The sequence below is a fragment of the Sabethes cyaneus genome, chromosome 2, assembly GCF_943734655.1.
Source record: "Sabethes cyaneus chromosome 2, idSabCyanKW18_F2, whole genome shotgun sequence".
Taxonomy (NCBI): Eukaryota; Metazoa; Arthropoda; class Insecta; order Diptera; family Culicidae; genus Sabethes; species Sabethes cyaneus.
In genome coordinates, this window is record NC_071354.1 from 186,617,785 (window position 1) to 186,638,024 (window position 20,240).

A 20,240-nucleotide genomic window follows, 5' to 3' on the forward strand; every position below is an offset into this window, starting at 1 on the left:
CCCCGCATTTCGATCGCCGCTCGTCTTATCACACCATCAAGCGCAATGTTAAACATCAGGCAGGAAAAACCATCTCCTTGTAGAAGTCCCCTGCGAGATTCGAATGGGTCCGACAATCCACCCGAGATTCTCACATAGCACTGGATCCCATCCACCGTAGCCATAATTAGTCTAGTAAGCTTACCCGGAAAGCCGTTTTCGTTCAAAATTTTTCATAGCTCTTGTCGGTTTACGCTATCATATGCGGCTTTGAAATCGATGAATAGGTGATGCGTGTGGACTCGGAACTCGCGGAACTTCTGGAGGATCTGCCCCAGGGGGAAGATTTGGTCCGTTGTAGACCAACCTTCCATGAAGCCGGCCTGGTAATTTCCCACAAAACTATTGGCTATTGGCGATAGTCGATGGAAGATGACTTGGGACAGTACTTTGTAGGTGGCATTCAGGGTAGTGATCGCTCGGTAGTTCTCACAATCCAGCTTATCGCCTTTTTTGTAGATAGGGTAGATAACCCCGTCTTTCCAGTCCTCCGGTAGTCGTTCCGTATCCCAAATCTAATACGTAACAGGTTGTAACTGATTTAAGCCGATGGTTTTCAAATATACCTAACGATTCGTAGTATCGAGAAATCTTCTCGTCTGCAATTTTTATTGGATAAATATATGACTAAATTTTTTGATTACAAGCAAAGCTAAAATGTGAAGTGATTACTTTTCACCGAACTCGAACGTTAATTCTCTTCGAGAACGCTATTGATGGGCAAGCGTTAAGCAGTGTTGACGTTTCACAGGCATCGTAGGGCGAGCTTGGATTCATCTCCAAAACAGAACGGGACTGTGAAGATTCACATTGCCTGAAAGCCTTGTGCTGGTCACTTACTCGTTCTGTATTTGAAAATGTTTCCTTGTTTTGGACTTCGCAACAGCTTGGTTAGAATTTGCGGATTGAGCGTGTGCAGCGAAGATTCACTTGTCTGACTTTGAGGGCTTTGAGGCCAGGGTAAATGGCGATTATCCGGATCGTTGCCATTTACCTGGACTAGATACGCTCGAACGACACCGGAAACTACACCTTACCTTATCTGTGGCTAAAGTCTATGATGCACTTCCGTGTCTTGTAACACTTTTCCTGAAAATTTAAGTATTGTATCTCTGATTTAATGGATTAGGTAACTACTTTTCGTATAGTTAGCATTTTTTGGAATGACACCAAACGTAATCCAACGTCAAAACTAAGCTGTTGTGGTTTAACAGGTTTTTAAATCTCCTAACATGCCTCCTTGCGTCTTGTAACCGTTCCCCACAATTAAGAGGCCATTAAAAGTAACACAATTTTAGACAAGAATGGACATTATGGCTTGCACATAGGTCAAACGCTGATTGACGCATTTGAAAAGAAAAAACCTTACATGTGTAACAAGGTTCAAGATCAAGACTCAAACAAATGCTATTAAGTGAAATCCATCAAATTTCGACAGAAAAAAAACCGTAGGATTCTCTTTTAACAGATCCCTTATATTGTTAATCTCAGGTTATTATTAAATATCTTGCTGTATTCTACTAAGCTAAGCCATATCGCCATTATGGGGTAGACTAGTTTAGAGAAAGTGAACTGAATGTCAAACCAAAATATATTAACTGTTCTGCAATTTTTACTGGCACTTATATCGAGATTAATTTAAAAAGCGAAATTGTTCGTTTTGAACTGCATCATGATTAGTGAATTTTTCTATTTGCTGATCCAAATTGGAAAAGAATCGGAAGTTCCGGCCTACGCTGTTAATTGTATGTGCATTCGTAATCCGTTTTATAGCTGAGTAGACGGATCCAATCTATGAGAAGGATCTTCTGTCAAGGTTGAGACTTCTAATGAAATTTCGAACTAATCATGATAGGAAATAAAATATCCGTTTTATTTAAACCTCTGGGCAGTGCCATTAAAGCTTATCCGGTTCCTCGATTGAAACTAAAGAAAAACGCAGACAATTAAACTAACGACGATCCGCAAGGTCAGAATGGTAGTAGACAGAATAACTATATCCCATCAGGTTTTATCAGCCAGAGCTATTTCACCTTTCGACATCATACATCGGTGACTCTACGGCAGCCTTGACCAACCGTTCGATACTGCCCATCTACCAGCCCGCGACACTCGTACACTAAACTACGAGGGGCTAGCCCATCATAGCAAGAACTGACATCGGCATCATACAGCGGCGGAGGGTAAACAACTTCGCAGTGATTTTTCGTATGAATAGACACACAAATCCATCGGGCGCAGGCGGCGTGCGGTCAGCCGCAGCCTCAACTCCACACTTGGACGTGAATTACTACGCGCTCGCGATCTGTCTGCTTCGCGTACTCAATGGATGGCGAAATTTGTGTCAATTGCATAAGTTGCCACTTTTTAATCATCATAATTGTTGCCGGTCATACAGCAGGAGAGAGACAGAGAGACGGCGCTGGCTGGACGGCTAGTTGGCGGGATTGTACACAACAACTACTAGTTTAAGCTAACTGTACAGTACGTTGCATCGTCGCATCGTGCAACACGTCATTTTGGTATTGTCGTGATGATACTGACGTTTTTTTCTAAGACATATGTCAGAAGTTAAAAGTACAGTAGTAGCGAACGGCAATTACTAGGAAATATATTGTTGGAAATTTTATACCGAAGAAGTGGGACTAGCTTGTAACCTGTAATTTACTGAGTTGTGTTAATTGATGGTTAAGTAAATTCGGTCAATGTGCGAACAATTGCGAAAAAGAACATAATTATTGTAACAGCATGCTTAACTAAAGTAATGAAACTCTAATAGCATCATTAACTAAAGTAATGAAAGTTAATGGTAAAGGCTTTTAGGTCGGAAAACAAAAAAATTATTGTCCTAAGGTTACCACATGGCAAACGTTTTTTTTTTACTTTGTCCATCAATGAACCTTGTGTCACCTTGTGACATAACAGGCAAAACATATGTGTCACGTTACGTCATCGTTCCATAGATTCCCTATACTTTCAAACGGATTTATGAAAAGAGCTAGTCAAACAATAGTGGAATTATTATAATTTTGGCCAGCGCGTAGTAGCCTCAGGGTTTTGTGAGGTTAACGACATCGACGACCGACCGCCTTGCTCTCACAAGCTAGCGACAACAAGTTTGCGCAGATCAGGAAGGTCAAAAGATTTTTTTTTGCAGAATATATTTTGCCTACGGGAAGTATTGGCTGTGAAAACCGATTTATCTCACTTATTATGATTTTGACAAGCGTAACTTTAAATAAAAGCTCCCTAATTGAACTGTAGGATTCAATTGAATTTCGACATAGTTGGATTGTTAGTTTAAAATCATCCACCCATGTTTGCAAAATATTGTTAAAAATAATGTCATCAAACAAACTTAGTTGCCATTTTTTGATTGAGCATCAAAGACAAATACAGACATTTGATACAAGAAATGTCTGATGATTATGCTTTTGAAATTTAAAGATTTGACATTGGCAATGAATTCAACTCAACCAAAGTTCATAATGAAAAGCACAACATAACATTTTTCAAAGATGGAATAGTTTTGCATAATATTTACGAGTCCAGCCATCACAGTTCAGATTGTGGAGGCTACCATACCGGTTTCGAAAATTGGCCTAAGCACTCAGCTCAGACAAAACATACAGGTAATCAACCGAGTCGAACGACGACCGCCAAAAATAACTCTTTCTCCATCAAGGTGCGGCCACTAGCAATTTGAACTGTAGTCAACAAGCTATAATATTTTTGTGCAGAAGTTTTAGCATCCTTGACTTTGAAATAAACATGTTGCTTTATCAAAAATCAACCGCAGAATGGCATTTATGACCTTTCAAATTGATTCAGCATACTTCCTAGTTGGTTATTCGATTTTGAAATATTGCTGACATTTTGGCAACAAACCAAATCGAAGCATCTTCGAACGATTGGCGTGTACAGGCTGGAGCACGCAGCATTTCAGAAGAGTGTTTTGTCCCGGTAAAATGGAGTAGTCATAGGATGGCGAGTCTATTAAAACTTATCACAAAAATACCGGCCGATCAGGTTTAAAACTCCGGACTTTCGGGTGCAATTGGATTTACAATTAAAGTTAAAATTGCACTAGAAACTAGACTTGGAAATGGACTAAAAATAAGAGTTGAAATTGTACTTGACATAGTCTAATCTAATCTAATCTCACATTAACGCAGCCAATTCTTGAAAGCATCCTGGAAAATGACGATGATTTGAATCATTCATTTTTCTTGTCAACGACCAGACCTACTGCGCAGCATGTACCGCATAAAGAATTCAAAGGAATCCAGTAGAACCAGAAATAATGTCCAATTCCATTAAACTCATTGAAATCAAGTGGAAGTAAGGTAGCGTGGACCTCCCGTACCAAACGCTTCCCATATAGATAATGCTTTATTGACTGTCGTTGAGATCTTTGCTAATAAAGGCTACCCCGTACAGTTACAATGTTACGTCGAACATTAATGTAAAAACATTACGATTACAATGAATTTTACTGTTTACAACACTTTATGCGGTAACTCCACTATACCGTTCTTGGAAACATTTTCAAATAATTCGGCAACAATGTAAAGTGTTTCGAACCAAATGGCCGCCGGAAATCATCTCTATTTAAGGTCCAATCCTTGGCAGGTTGAGTTATTTTCCGACACAATTTGTGCCTCTTCCTCCGTCTACTGTAGAAACCACCGATCGAGAAGTTTATTCCAATTCGTTTTACTAATTTTATATCCCGCGTTGAGAATCGCGGCTAACACGCTGACAGGCGAACAGTGTCGTAAGTCGCAAGCGCTTGCATAGTGTCGTCGTCCTGTTAGTAAAACGAGTTAGATAAAACTTCTCGATCGGTGGTTTCTACAGTAGACAGAGGAAGAGGCACAAATTGTGTCGGAAAATAACTCAACCTGCCAACGATTGGACCTTAGATAGAGATGATTTTGGGCGGCCATTTGCTTGTTTCGAATTGCAAATTTGCATTGTTGCCGAATTATATGAAGTGAAGTTACAGCATAAAGTATTGTAAACAGTAAAATTTGGGAACTAAAAACCACACATCGACGTACATCCTAGCTTGGCTGCTCGATTATACAAAATGAAGTATTTCCAGGTATGGCCACGTGTAGGTGCTAGGGAGGGGCTTGGAATAGCTAAAGCTATGTTGGGCGCTTTTGCTAGTTGCCTTCCTCATTTCATACCATAAGAATTGAAGTTGGACTTGATATAGGACATTAAATTAAACTTGAGTTTGGACTAGCTTTACTTCGTATTGAATTCAAAATTGGACTTGAAATTGGATTTAAAATCAGGCCTAAATTTAGAGTAATTCGGACAGGAAGTTTTCTTTGGAATTGAATATAAAACCAGACTTCAAACAGTTTAAAGCTATTATTTCAAACTGGAATAGAATTAGGCTTGGAATTGAATTTGAAATTGAAATCAAAATTTGACTTAAAATTAGATTTGAAATTAAGCTCGAAATAGAACTTAGTATTGGAATTGAAATTCAATGTAAATTGGACTTGAAATTAGATTATTACATTTGAAACTAGACTTGAATTGAAACTAGAATTCAAATTGTATTGAACATTAAATTAGACTTCAATGTGGACTAATTTGAACTTGAAGTTTTACTTCAAACCAAACATGGATATGAAGTTTAACTTCAAATTAGAATGTGCACTTTTCGTCTTATTCTCTCACAAGTTTTAATTCTTTTCTATTCGATTCTCTTAATCAGTTTTTCAACTTTTTATTCCGTTTTTCTCTTCTCCTGTGCCGTTTTCTTAATTTTTGCTCTCACTTTCCTTCCGTTTTTCCTCTTTTTCTCTCGTATTCCTTTTTCGATGTCCCGTGTTTCCGTCTTCCTTCGCTTCCTATGCCATTTTTTATTATGTTCAGTCCTGGTTTTTGTTATTTTGCTTACCATTTTCCGTCTTTCATCTCTTAATCCTTTTATTTTCGTTTCTAGTTTTGGTCCTGTCTCCATCTGTTTCGATTTTCCTATTTTTGGTTCCCCGTTTTCCCGTTTTTCCTGTTACGTTTAGACTCCCTTTTTACCCTTTGCTCTTCGGTTTTGCTTTTTTTCTCCCGATTTTTGCAGTTTTCATTTCTTTTTTATGGTTTTATGCAATTACTTTTTCCGGTTTTTCTTTTCTTCTTTTTCTGTCTCATCTTCCCGTTTTTTTGCCAACCGATCTGATCCAATTTCCATGTCCCGTTTGACCTCTTATTCCCATTTTCATCGTTTTCTACATCATTTTCAACTTTTCTGTCTTTCTTAGTCTTCTTTTCTCTTGTTGGTTGCTCTTGTTTTCTATTCCGTCTTACTTCGTCTCATTTTCTCTAATATTTTTCTCAAATTTTCCTTTATTCTACCCGCTGTTTCCTCTTTCTTTGTTTTGTTTTTTTTTTCTTTCTTTTCGTTCCATTTTTCAACTGCTCCGTTGTTCGTCTTTTTACGTCTGTTTGTCCTCGTTGTTGGGTTCGTTTTTTCTCTTTTCTTGTCTCGTTTTTGTCATTTTCTGCCCCGCTTCGTCTTTTTTCGACACTTTTCGTCTTTTTTCGCTTTTAAATTCTTTTCTTTTTCTATTTTCTTTTTCTGTGTTTTTTGTGAGATTCATTTTTGTTCTGTTTATTCTTTTAGCTATTTAGTTTTCATTTTATTCTCATCATTTTTTCCTGTTTTTGGTCCTCTTTTTCGTTTGTCCATCTTCCTGCTTTCTCCCTTTTTGACTCACTTTTTCTCCTTTTCTATCCAGTTTGACCTCATTTTCTGCCTTTCCCTTGGGGGTTTTCCATCTTTTCTGTCCTTTTTCTTTTTTTTTTCATTTGTTTTATCTTTTTCTATCCAGTCTCCTAGTATTTGGCCTCGTCCGCCTCTTTTTTGTTGTAGCGTGTTCTTTGCCATTTTTCCACGATTTTCGTTTGTTTATCTTTTTTCATTAGGTTATTGTTTTTCTTTCTCGAGTTACTCTTTTCTTCGTGCTCGTTTTTCCTTTGTATTTTTTTTCGTTTTTCGTTTGGAACTACCGTGGACCCCCGTTCGTTTGACCGTTTTTAATCTGAACACCTTTTAATTTGAACCCCGCTGGTTTGCACGATGTGCGAATTAAAAATGGTTCAAATGTCATTCTCAATATGGCATCATTTGCCTTCGCAGACAATGCACATAAACACGATTTGTTTGTACTGATCTAGCGTGTTTAATGCTAGTTTAATCAGTTTCTCATTTCGTTTCCCAACGATTACGATAGAATTCCGATCGGAGAATAACATATTCTCTTGCAACTTGCAACTACCAACTAAACAAGACCTAATCAAACCACCAAAACAATAACAAAGAGCAGAGCGGCCAGTTCATACAAGTTTCAGCATATTTAGGGTTGCTAGTTGTTCAAATTAAAAACGAACCCCGTTAGTTTGCATGAGGAATCGTTCAAACGAACGGGGGTCCACTGTATTGGTAAACTCAACAGTGAATAGCTGAACGAGCAAACAGTTTCTTATGAAAATGTAAGTAAACTTTCTTAGCATATTCACAGATGAATTACCGATGGATCTAAAGATAGTTCATCTCTTGCTGCTAAAGAAAAAAACAGAAAAGAGCACGGGGGAAAATGTAACAATGAATGGAAAAATGGGTTAAAAAAAAGAAGTAAAATTGGCATGAAAAAAAGGAAAATGATAGATAAATCGTGACTAAGTGGGGCGGAAAACGGAACATTAAATGAAAATAACGGGAAAAAGAGAAAAATGGACAGAAAAGAGGGTGGCCGGAAAAGAAAAGAAGAAAACTAAGAAAAATAAGGAAAAACGATTAAGAAAACGAGACCGAAATTGAAGACAAACTGGACAGAAAAGCAAAAAAAGGAACAAAAAAGGAGAAAAGAACGGGATCTTTCCTGCTGAAACAGGAAAGGAGAATACTGAAACAGGATTATTGATGAACAAGAATAGAAAAAACCATAATGGAGATAAAAATGAAAACGGCTGTGAAATTGGATACAACAGAAAAGAAAAAGAGAGCATGACAGAAAAGAATGGAAAGCAGAACATAATAAGAGGAAGAACGGAACAGATGAACACGGAAAACAGAAAAGAACTTAACAGGACAGAAAACAAACAATGAGACTGGATAAGAAGAGAACGTAAACAGCGGACAGAAAAAGAACAAGAGAGAAAAGGATGGAACACGAGATAAACAGAAGGCAGACGGACAAAAAAGAAAAACAACGTGATATAGAATTGCCAAAACCGGAAATAAAAAAACAAGGAAAAAAGACAAGAATTAGAAAAACGGAACACGTCACAGAAAAGGTGGTAAAACGGGTAAGAAAAGAAGGAAAACGAAACAAGAATGAGAATAATAAGAGAAATCAAAAGAGAAAAGAAAGATAACGAGAAAGAAAAATAAAATGGAGGAAACGAGGAAAATGGGAAAAAGAGGTTAAACGGGATGTAGAAGGATATAAGGATGGGATAAAAGATAATATGTTAGAATAATGAACAATGGGAAAATGGGAAGATAAGATAACAGAAAAAGCGGACCACATGAACAAACTGGATGGCAAAAGAAGAAAAAACGGGAAATAAAAAAGGAGGAACTGGGTTCAAATCCCAACCCCGCAAAAGTCACGAATGACCCAAAACTGGTTAAAGTGACTATAATTTAAACAAAAAAAAGGCAGCCCAAGGGAGAAATGGAAGCTAAAAACAAAATATTCGTTACAGAAAAGAAAAAAAATGGAACATCTGGGTGAAGAAAAATGGACAAAGACGAAAAATGAGAAACAAAGGAGGTAACAAAAAATAGAAAAATAGAAAGGAAGAATAATGACGGAAAACTGGAAGGAAAATTACAAAAAATAAATGAAAAACAAGAGAATAAACTAGACAGGAAACGACGACAGGAACAAATGGGACAGCAAACGATGAAAAACGAAATGAAACAGCAAACACCGTGCAGAAAAGAAGAAAAACGAAAGAAAAAGAAGAAAAGTAAGAACACAAAGCAAATAAATGGTACAGAAAAGAAAAAATACAGAACAAAAAGTGCAAAAACGAGACTGGAAAAGGGAAAAAACTAATATATAAGAGATGAAACGTGTTCTCTCACACGTTTCATCTTTTTTCTGTTACTTTTTCCCTTTTCCAGTCTGGTTTTTTCACTTCGTATTTCACACTGTATTTCTTCTTCTCTCTACCTGACGGTATATAATAATCTTAATTTTAAGTAAATTTTCGTGTTCATGTCCAAACTCAAGTCTAATTTAATGCCCATGTCAAATTTCAAATCCAATTACATGTCCGATTTTAAACCCGATTTCAAATCAATTTTAATTTCACTTTTAAGCTTAATTTTGTGTCAAATTTAAATTCTGATTTCATGTCCAATTTCTACTACAATTTGAATTTTAATTACAAGTCTAATTTCAAATGTCATTCTAAGCTTAATCTTAAGTCCAATTCACGTCCAATTCTAATTCCAATTTTAAGTTCTATTCCAAATGCAATTCCAATTATAATTCGTATTGTTATTCAATTCCGATTTCAAGTCCAATTTCAAATTTTCGTTAAAGTCTGATCTCATGTATAATTCCATATAAAATTTCCGGTCCAAATAACTTCAATTTTAAGTCCAATTTCCCGTTCACTTTGAAATAAAACTTCAAGTCCCCATTTTATCTTTGATTCCAAATCCGTTTGCGCTCGAAAGTTCGGATCTGCCAACCTAATCTACTGGTATTTGGATGATAAGAAATAAAAGTTTCGCCATCCTACGATTACTCGATTTTCCAGGTCAAAACATTGTTCTGATAGGTCAGGTACCCCACCTTTTGTTTATGTCGGGCATTCTAGTGCTTCGAGCTATTCATGAATTAATTTTCGCAATGTCTCTGAGCAACGTTACCGATTTACGGAACCAAAGTCAAAGGATAAAAGCATCCAAATGGTTGATTAATTTAATAAATCCCGTAATCCTTTTTAAATTAATCAAATTTCAGTACATTTGGAGCGTCAAACGATATATTTCAGTTTAACGTTCTGCTTAGAGTAACCCAGCGTATGCGTACGCTGCATCTGGTTATCCTTAGTTGTCGAAAGGAAATGCCGTCGGTCTATCACGTTTGATGTAGTAGAGTACGCACATCAAAGGGTAGACAACAACGCAATAAAATTTTGAACTACATAGGCTCGTGTCCAAGGAAATCCGAAACCGTCCTTCAAAAATTCATTCCTAAAAACCGGTAAACGAACTCAAAGCACTGCACGAGTGGCTTCATCTACAGCTCTGCGACAATAAACCGTGGCCCCTCGATGTCTAACACCATTCAGATAGTCATGCCGGTTGAAACCATTGACTAGAGGAAACAAAACCGCGTGGGTCGCTAGCAATCAGTTTGATCAAATTTATCTTCATTCGCGCATTCCCAGCGAGAGACAGAGAGACACATAGTGAAACGCTATAAAACAGCAAGTTTCAGAGTTTCGGTTTCGGTTTAGGAATCGGCCTTGCAGCGACACTGTCGCAACCTGCAGCTGTTTTTGACATTGACCGTCAAACCGGTCGTCAAGTTCGAGCCCCGGTAAAGTCGAAAATATGATTCAATGCTGAACGGCCGCGGCCGGTGGCTCCGGTCGAAATCGACCTAACAAGCCGCAACGCACCCAGCCGGACAGGCTGGCGGCAACTGTTTCTATCTGTTCCGTAGCATAACGACAATGCTCGAGGAGGGTCAGCGCGCTAAATGTTGAACCAAAAGCATGATATGCGATGGGTGGCGGCAGGCGCCCTAGCCCTGATACTATGTTTGCTAACGAAAGAGAATGCAACGATAATGAAATGAGGCACTAAACTCTTAAATCGTAGCCTTTTAACTCGAAAACATATCAGACGCAGGCTCACTTTTGACCACGTCACGGTCGGCCTGTCGGCAGTCTGGTGGTGGCCAAGAAGAATAGACGGTAGTAAATTGTAAATGCAGACGCTCAATGGCGTTTTATTTATTTTCGAGAAGAAAACAATAAAAATTAGTAAAACTGTTCCTAACAATCATGGCCAAACCTTGAAAAAATGATTTATAGACTTTTACATTTAATTCGTTAATTTTGTGTTTATTTAGCAAATTCACGCAAAAAATTGATATTTTTTTCTAAATTTGACAATCAATTATATTAGTTTCCTAATTTAGTTAGGCCATTACAAATATTTTAAAAAGTTTTTGTCCCTCCGGTGTTGAGCCACTGAAGGGGGAAGGGGGGGGGGGCGAAAAAAAACAAAGAGAATTTTTTAATCGAGCAAAAAATATATGGATTTTAGGCATTTTTATTTTAAGTTCAAACGTGAAAACCAAATCTATTCTTGCTTTTAATATATACGTTGAAAATTTCCATGCAAAAATCTACGAAAAAAAGACAAAAACGTAAGAAAATTTTTTGGGCCAATTTTCGGAAATTCCGCTGTTTGAATTTCCATTTCTATTTCATGCTAGAAGCGTTAACTCTACTCGTACACTCATTTTTCAAGTTTTTCAGGCTGTAGAGTTCACAGACAATTGATTTTATAAAAAAAATTAACTCATATCCTACAAATTATTTTTTTGCCCCCCGATTTTTCAAGCCAATTTCCGGGGGAGGGGGACAAAAACTTTTAAATTGATTTGCAATGGCCTTATATGTAAATGGTTTTAATTTTAGTAAAAATGTGACAATTAATTCTATTAATCCTATTGTCGCCTTTAAGGGCCAGAATGCTGTTTCAACGCGGCCGTCAGAGTTATTCTGACAGTTTTTCCATGGATGCGATGACGCAGCATTCGGTTTAGGCCTTTACCCCAGCGCACCCGGAACCATTGAATGTTTTATTTGAATTTATCTGACATACGAAGTTCTTTAACTAAGTCTAGTTCAGCAAAATCTTATGACGCGCCAGTCAAACAGCAGTAAAAGATGACGTTCGAGGTTAATCATTTAAGTAAAGTGCTACATCAGATCGTTAACGTTGAAAGGTGTCGTTTTAGCACACAAATAAACAAAATCCACTGACGGAATAGTGTAATGCTATTCCCTTCCAGATAGCTCAGTTATTTTTTGCCTTACAGCAACTCAACGGTAAATCGAACTAGCATAAAAGATCGATTCTCCGATTCAATGCGTTCTTTTGATCACCTTTCAACTGATGACATAACCTTCCTTGGTGACGATAGTAAAATAATCGTAAAAGGATCGTAAAATGCTGACCCCGTAGTTCACTTTAAAGCAAAAGGCCTTACCATAAATTTATTTGTTTTTTACGGTTTGCACTAACGAAAGATGTCACCTTGTCAGACACAAGATATATTGCCGTATTGTTGGCAAGTAATAGATCTCGGTTTAAAGATGCAATTCTTGGCACGTGTTGTAGGCAATTTAGGTAAGGAAATTCGAACGTGTTCGCGCTTTTTGCTTTGTTTTTATATGCCCGGTAAGCTCCTTTAAATGAAGTTAGGGACGTGCACCCTGCTAGTTACCTAGTAGCTGCCGAAAACATCTAAGGGCATCAAGGATCTGCTATCACTCAATCTCATTTTACTGAACAGAAACGCAGAAGTCAACCTCGATGCGTTGATACATATGATCAGCTATTCAGCTGACAAAATTACGACTCACAACAATTGTGATTTTTAAATTTAGGAAAAACTGATAGTTAGATAACTTTAGATAATAAAAATTTAAGAGTAATTTTTAATTGCCTCACTGTTGTAAGCTTTTATGCATTAATGTGCATGTAATTTTAATATGCCAATGAAATAAAACGGTAAAAAAAATGCCGGGGGCTATAGCCCCCCCTAGAAATGAACGCTAGTTCCGCCAATGATTTTGACTTAGCGGACTTTGCACCGTTGAGTAAAAACTTGTTCGCTAGAGAACTTCTGTTCACAAGAAAGAAAAATCAGAGGGGTTGTGCACAAGACACGACTGTACAAGTGACGCAGGACTACGTAAGTCTGTTTGTAGTGATAGTAGCATGTATCCATGCATGTAATCATTCGATTCTTCATGTATATATGCTATGTGCAGCATATATACATGCTACATATTTTAAATGTAACATTTATTAAAGTAGTAACATTGTATACGTTCAAGGGATTTTACCATTTCAATCCCATTTAATCAACAGCACATCTTTTCACTACACTTCCAATGAAACGGCAAACATGCGTATCCATACAGAATCATAGTAGGGTTTTTTTCTAATTCCCGTCGTAATAGGTAAAGCCATTCTAATTTTCATCATTTGTTGGATGGATTTAACCTTTCTAGTGCATTGGGGTCGTTTTCGACCCAACGGCATACTTACAAAGCTTGATACTCAGTAACGGAACAAGCTAGAGACTTGAAATTTTCTGACTTTTCCTAACATTCGAGTACTAGCATTGTGGGGGAGTTTCAGCTTTCAGCGACATCTAGAAGAGCCACAGCAAAAAAAGTTACATATTATGCATTGGGGTCGAAAACGACCCAAGTTTTGAAATTGCTCTCATTCATCTATTTTCAATCCGAATCTCGTTTTCTTTACCTCATTTGAAAGGTATGGCCAAAACTGGCACCCAAGGTATGTTAGGGATAATTTGTTGACTAATGGCCACTTCTGCGTCGGTTCCGGAACACCCACTGCCAGGTCCGGGGGACATTTGTATACTTTGAGATAATTTATTTATCTAAAACACACTTACCTTCCGATCCGTGAACTTTGAAATCACTGAAAAGCGACTATTAAAGAATATTATTGAAATTACGCAACTAACTTTATTTCTAAAATTCGTCGTACCGTTTTAAAATCCGTCCATCAAAATTTTTCATCGTCCGAATTAAAAATTACAACAATGTTTACGAAGCTTACACGCATGTATTTGTGTAGGACGGCATGACAAATGCTATTCTACAAAATTTCTGCAGGTCAGGCAAATTTTCCTGGCTGTAGAATAACAATGCCTTGCGTGAGTTATTTTCATTTATGAATGACGGAAATTAAAACGATCAGTTGACATTTTCTTCTTCGTCGCACGAAAAAACGTAGGAAATTTGGCTGGTAGGACTTCTTTAATGATAAAAAGCATTTAAATAGATCTCAGCTAACTTTGATTGATCGCATGTGATAGACAACAAACTATAATATTAGGGAATAACTAGTTTTGTATTGTGTGTCATAAAAATGCTGATATTTTTAATAATTTGTGTTGGATAGGACGGGAATAGGCAATTACGACGATGTAGCAACATACCTTATCACCGAACACTACAGCTGTAGCGTACTTTTCCAAGACATATGTTTAGGTTTAATCGTCTCGCCGTAAAGAATTTGCGATCTGTTGGGTCCTTTTGTAATTTTTCTGGCGCACTTCCCTAACACAGACATCAAGTTGGACTAGGTTTGATCGCATTCGTAAGAAATTTGCTGGCACGAGGGGGTTTTGTCACTCTTTCTGGCATACTTTCCGAGCAAGGACATCAAAATGGTCCAATTTTATTCGCGGTGTCAGGAGATCTTGTTGAGGCGAGGAACCTTTATCACTTCACTTGTTTTGGCTTACTTCTCAAGCACAGATATCAAATTGATATAGGTTTAGATCGTCGAAAAGAATATTCGACCTGTTGAGACGGGGAGATTTTGTCACTTTTTTTGACGTAGGACTACGTCTTACGGCAAGTTTTTTTTTTCTAAAATCACGTTAAAACTATGATGGAATCTTTTCAAACCAATCACGAAGCGAGGATTTCCAGTTGGACAATGTTTCAGTATTTTCAGTTTTCAATAGTACGTACTTTTAAATCATTAGGTATCATTATTGGTGTGGATGCGTAGAAGAATTTCCGGTCAATGGGCGTAAAAATATTTAAAATCGATCTGGAAACCGCTAAGCTATTAGTGCTCAAAATCTATAATTTTTTCGTGACGTCCACATTTTTAGATTTTTTGGAATGACACCCTAACCCAAACCTTGCCGTAAGACGTAGTCCTACGTCAAATTTTTTAATGCGGTCGCAGCAGGGGGGCGTTGGCGGTTGTCAGTACAACATTTCTCTTCAGTTGATCCATCTCCTCCAGCAACCTATTGTCATAATGTACCGAAGCTACGTCCGGCCAAAAGATCACATCCTCCTTCGCGTGATGCTTCTTGAATAAGACAGCAACTTCCGGCAGACACTTCGCGCTATATATCACCACGCACACCGCAAACCCAAAAAAGAAAATACAGCGGCTTGGACTGGACAGTCCATTCTCGCTGATCGTCAACCACAGCAGAACCTTCTTCGGGAACTTGGTGTGAGAGTATTTGTATTATATTTGACGTCATTGCTTACCTTTATGGCGGTAGGTATCCGGTCTCCTGCCAGTTCTTGCCGTCCAGAATCGAGTCAAGAATGTCTCGTCATCCATTATGACCACGCCATCGTGCTTCGCCTGCCGGTATGATGTTTTTCACCACCACCTTCATCGGCTCTTGCTGGGTGATTGTCAGCTGCTCAGAGACATGACCGGTCACGCTTCTGCAAAAAATGTCCATTTTGGCCAGGTTCTACTTCTTCAGCGTTTGGCCGGTTGCTCCGAGCCCCCTGCCCGAGGCGCAGAACGATGAGGTCACCTTGCTCTCGGCCTTTCTTTTCAGCTTCTGCTATCTTTACGGTCGCACAGCACCGTCGGGCGGCTAGGCTTCAATATTCTATTGGCTTCTTCAGGCTTCTATTCGACGCCCTCGTCTTTCTTCAAAAGTGACTCACAGTGTCCAACATCTTCGCTTCTGGGTGGAGCTCGTAGTACGAACAAACATCGAACGTAGTTGCCTGACGGTTTTCGCCATGTCTGCTGAAAATCAACTTATAACACAGTTAATTTTTGACGTAGGACTACGTCTTTGTTTACTATACTGGGACTGGGTAGCACTTTGTGAAAACGAAACTAAAAGTGTAACGTTTGAATGAATGATTTCAAATGCTAATAACTACTAAACTACTGAACGAAACTGAACAATTTATGTGTCGTTGGATAGATAAAATGACCAGCAATTTTATAGGGTGGTAAGAGAGCAATTTTAAGAGGGTCGTAAGAGGAGGGGGGGCTCCTGTACAAATGAAACACAAATTTCCTCAAAACTTGAGAACTAATCAAGCAAAAGGAACCAAAATTGGCATGTGGGGGGTTTTGGAGTATAAGCTGTTGTTCTATGGTGTACTATGGTCTACTTACCCTAAGTGGGGGGGCTCCCACACAAATGAGATACAAGTTTTCTCATAACTTAAGAACTAATCACGCAAATAGAACCAAATTTGGCATGTGGGGTTTTTAGAAGGAAGGATTTTTTTCTATGGTATAATGAGATCCATTTGTCTTGTAACAGGGGGGAGGGGGCAGTTTTTCTATGGTGGATTAGAACCTTTGCTTTCTTTAAGAAGGGGAGATCCCATACAAATGAAATACAAGTTTCTTCATAACTCGAGAACTAATCAAGCAAATGGCACCAAATTTGGCATTGTGGGGGTTTTTGGAGGCATGAATTTTTGTTGAATTTATTTATTTTATGATGGTTTGAAACCCCTCACCCCTGTGGTAGGAGGATAAGGATTCTCATACAAATAAAACAGAAATTGGCCATTCAATACCATTTCTACCTTTATGATGCACTCAAGTGATTTTTTAAAAAAAATTCTATGTCTCAAATGTTGAAGGCGTTGTACTTATGAACCCCCGTCCACGTATTTTCAAAGCCACCATTGCATTAAATGAAGAATTGAATCTGAATATTTCGCTCTTCTCTTTTAAACATTCACTTAAACAATGGCACTCACAGATTCTTATATATACATATATATGCCAGAAATTGCAGTTTACATTAGTCCTTGATCTGATGATCTGATATAGTCCTACGTCACCCTTTCGTACAACCCTTAGGGCTGTATACCTTGTAGTATAACTTGTAGTACCTTACCACAATAGATCAAAATAATGGTAGCAGTGGTCAAATCTTCCGACAAAAAAAAACTTTGTAGTTTTTATTAACACAATAGGGTTGCTACGACTGGCGATGCATAGGTGGATTCACCACCAGATGGCAGGGTAATCGCATGAAAAATCGCTAAGTCTATCCATTTTTTTTAATATTTTTGTTTGAATCATCCGATTGGAATATCTGTGAACAATTGTTTTACCTTACTTTGGCCCCATTATGCAACGCCGGTGAATCATGAGGCTTTAGGAAAAGTTGGGTTCCAAACCGGTTACAATTGGCTTCTATTATAACTTATTTAAATCCGCGGATTCCTGACTGGTGTGTGAGTAGCTGCAGCTTAGTTTGATAAAAGGAAATGAGCTACGAGCCTAGCTAGTGTTACTCCAATAACCGTCCCTAACCTAATGTTCCGGCCTTGCTATTACATAGGGATACATCTTTGCTAGCGTAATAAAAATTGTTTAAGACAGTTTACATATCCCCAACAGAAGCTAAGACATAAATAATAGTATAGTTAGTGTTGGAAAATATAAATGAAATTCAAAAATAAATTAAAACCGTAAATGCATGTGAGAAAACATAAACATTTTACAAATAATCTTTGAAAAGTGTTTTCTGAATAACACCAGGAACATTGGTGTAGCTCGAATTCCGCAGGCCCTCTCCAGAAATTTTCCCCACTGAAATTTGAAAACAGGAAAATAATTCAGTGTATAGGGTCTTTTTCTAATTCCCGTCGTAATAAGTAAAGTCATTCTAATTTTCATCATTTGCTGGATGGATTTAATGAATACTCCAAAAGTTCTTGTGCTGATTCGACTAAAACGCACTCACCTTCCGATCCGTGAACTTTGAAATCATTGAAAAGCAACTATTAAAGCATATTATTGAAATTACGCAACTGACTTTATTTCTAAAATTCGTTGTACCGTTTTAAAATCCGTCCATCAAAATTTTTCATCGTCCGAACTAAAAATCACAACAATGTTTACGAATCTTTGATTGATCGCGTATGATAGACAACTAACTAAAATATTAGAGAATAACTAGTTTTGCATTGTGTGTCATAAAAATGTTGATATTTTTAATAATTTGTGTTGGATAGGACGGGAATAGGCAATTACGACGATGTAGCAACATACCCTATGTTCCCACTGCGTAGATGTATTTTTGTAAACAATGTTGTTGTGTCTCCGCCAAATATTGTCCGTAGTACCTTCCGCTCGAACATACTCAAGGCGTGTATGTTCTCCGTGAGCAGTATCACGACTTCAAGTCCATAAAGATCTACTGGTCAAAACCCTTATTAGTTTTGTACATCATCAGCTTCGTACGGTGGGGTATGCTTCTTGATCGTAGTGTTTCGCTCCTTACTAATGTTGTCCGGGGTCACCAGCGATCCCAAATGGAAGATGAGCTCGTGATCTTCCACTTTTAGTTCGTCCCCGTCAACGGTTACCGTCCGTGGGAGGCACGGGTTTGTTTCCTTTCAGCCTCTTCTTTTCATGCATTTGGCCATCGCCGCATTTACTTTTAACCGAAACCTCCTAGACTCCGCTTTCAGTCTGGCGTGGATTGCCTTCGTCGTTGCAAAGTTCTGGGCTATGATATAAAAGTCATCTGCAAAGCCCATGAATTAGAGAAAATTATACCTCTCGTTTCGATGCCTGCTCGTCTGATCACTCCTCAAGAGCGATGTTGAACAGCATGCAGGATCGTTCCTTTCATTTCGATGCCCACTCTCCCGATCATACCTTCATCAGCGGTGTTAAATAACTGCGTGTACTAGGGTGTACCCTCGAAATACGCACGTAGCACATCACTCGCTCCAGGGTAGCATTGATTAGCCGCGTCAGTTTACCCGGAATACTATTCTCGTGCATTATCTGCCAAAGCAGTTTGCGCTCGACTGTATCATATACTGCCCTGAAATCTACGAAAATATCATGCGAGGGCAAGTTGTACGCCCAACATTTCTTTAGGATTCCTCGGAGTGCGTAAATTTTATTTGTAGTAACACGGCCCCCATTGGGCCCGTCCGTGAGAATGGTCCATCAACAGCGTTCGCCCGTTTTATAAATGGGACAAACCACATCTTCCATCCACTCTACAGGTAGTTTCACCTCCTACCAAATCCTTGCAATTATCTAGTTGAGCGCCGTTGCTAGCGGTTCTTGGCAATTTTTGTAGAGTTCTACCGGGAGACGAAAACATCGCTTGCTGTCGTCCACGCAACGGTATAAAAGAAACCGAACAAGCATAACTCGTGTCGTCTTTCTTTAGTACGGTACCTTGGCGGTCGAGATTGTACCTGGGTAATAAGGCAGGAGACAGACCAGTATACGTTAAGACGGGAATTGAACAGCATCAACGCGTAGAGATTGTTTTCTAAGCTTTTAAGCTTATCACGCAAACGCCATTGAACGCGTCTTTTTCGTATGAAATGCTGGTGCCATAAGCTCGAAAAGAAGAAAAATTGCAATGAAATGCTTTTATGCTGCACTGATACGCGTAAATGAGTAAATTAGAAGAGAATCATCCATTTGCAAATAGGACCTACACAAAAATCAGGCGAGAATTAAAGTGTGGTCAATTGCTTCCTACTATTTTTTGTCATCTTCTTTGGAAATTTTTAAATTCCGTCTAGAGAAAATATTTCGTAGCATTGTCATGCTGCTGAATAATTTCGTCATAAACCGACTGGACACTCGAAAATAATTTATAATTATTCTGACAATTTTATTATGTCTTTTCTCGTATTTTTGCCGTTTAACACGGGAATTTAGTTATAGACCTAAGCATTATGTAAATATTTTCGTCCGCTATTGGGAACACAGAACGCCTGGAATGAGATCTTTCATATTTTAGACGAAGTTTCTTTCACCTTTACATGAATTAAATTGTTTTTTTTGTAAACATTTCAGATGGATGTCGAGAATAACGATGGACGCGACCGCATCGGGCCCCTGTTTCGAGATCGTCATGTAATGATCACCGGTGGAACTGGATTTATGGGAAAAGTTATGATAGAAAAACTGCTAAGGTATTACTACTGGTTTGAACGCTAGTGTGAAATTATAACTAATAAAACTTCTTGATATTTTACAATCTATCAGATGCACCGAAGTAGCCAAAATATATTTACTAGTCCGACCAAAGAAGGGTAAATTACCAAAGCAACGCTTAGAAGAAATGTTCGCCAATCCGGTGAGT

General features: G+C 38.2%; 1 protein-coding gene across 1 annotated transcript in view; it reads left to right on the plus strand.

Annotated features, from left to right (window-relative positions):
- The window catches only part of LOC128736447 (putative fatty acyl-CoA reductase CG5065), a 44,579-nt gene that overhangs the window by 10,227 nt on the left and 14,112 nt on the right, over positions 1-20,240 (plus strand). Inside the window, exons 2-3 of the mRNA XM_053830932.1 lie at positions 19,952-20,070; positions 20,144-20,234. Of these exons, the coding sequence (XP_053686907.1) occupies positions 19,952-20,070; positions 20,144-20,234 (210 nt within the window). The remainder of the gene's footprint in view (positions 1-19,951; positions 20,071-20,143; positions 20,235-20,240) is intronic.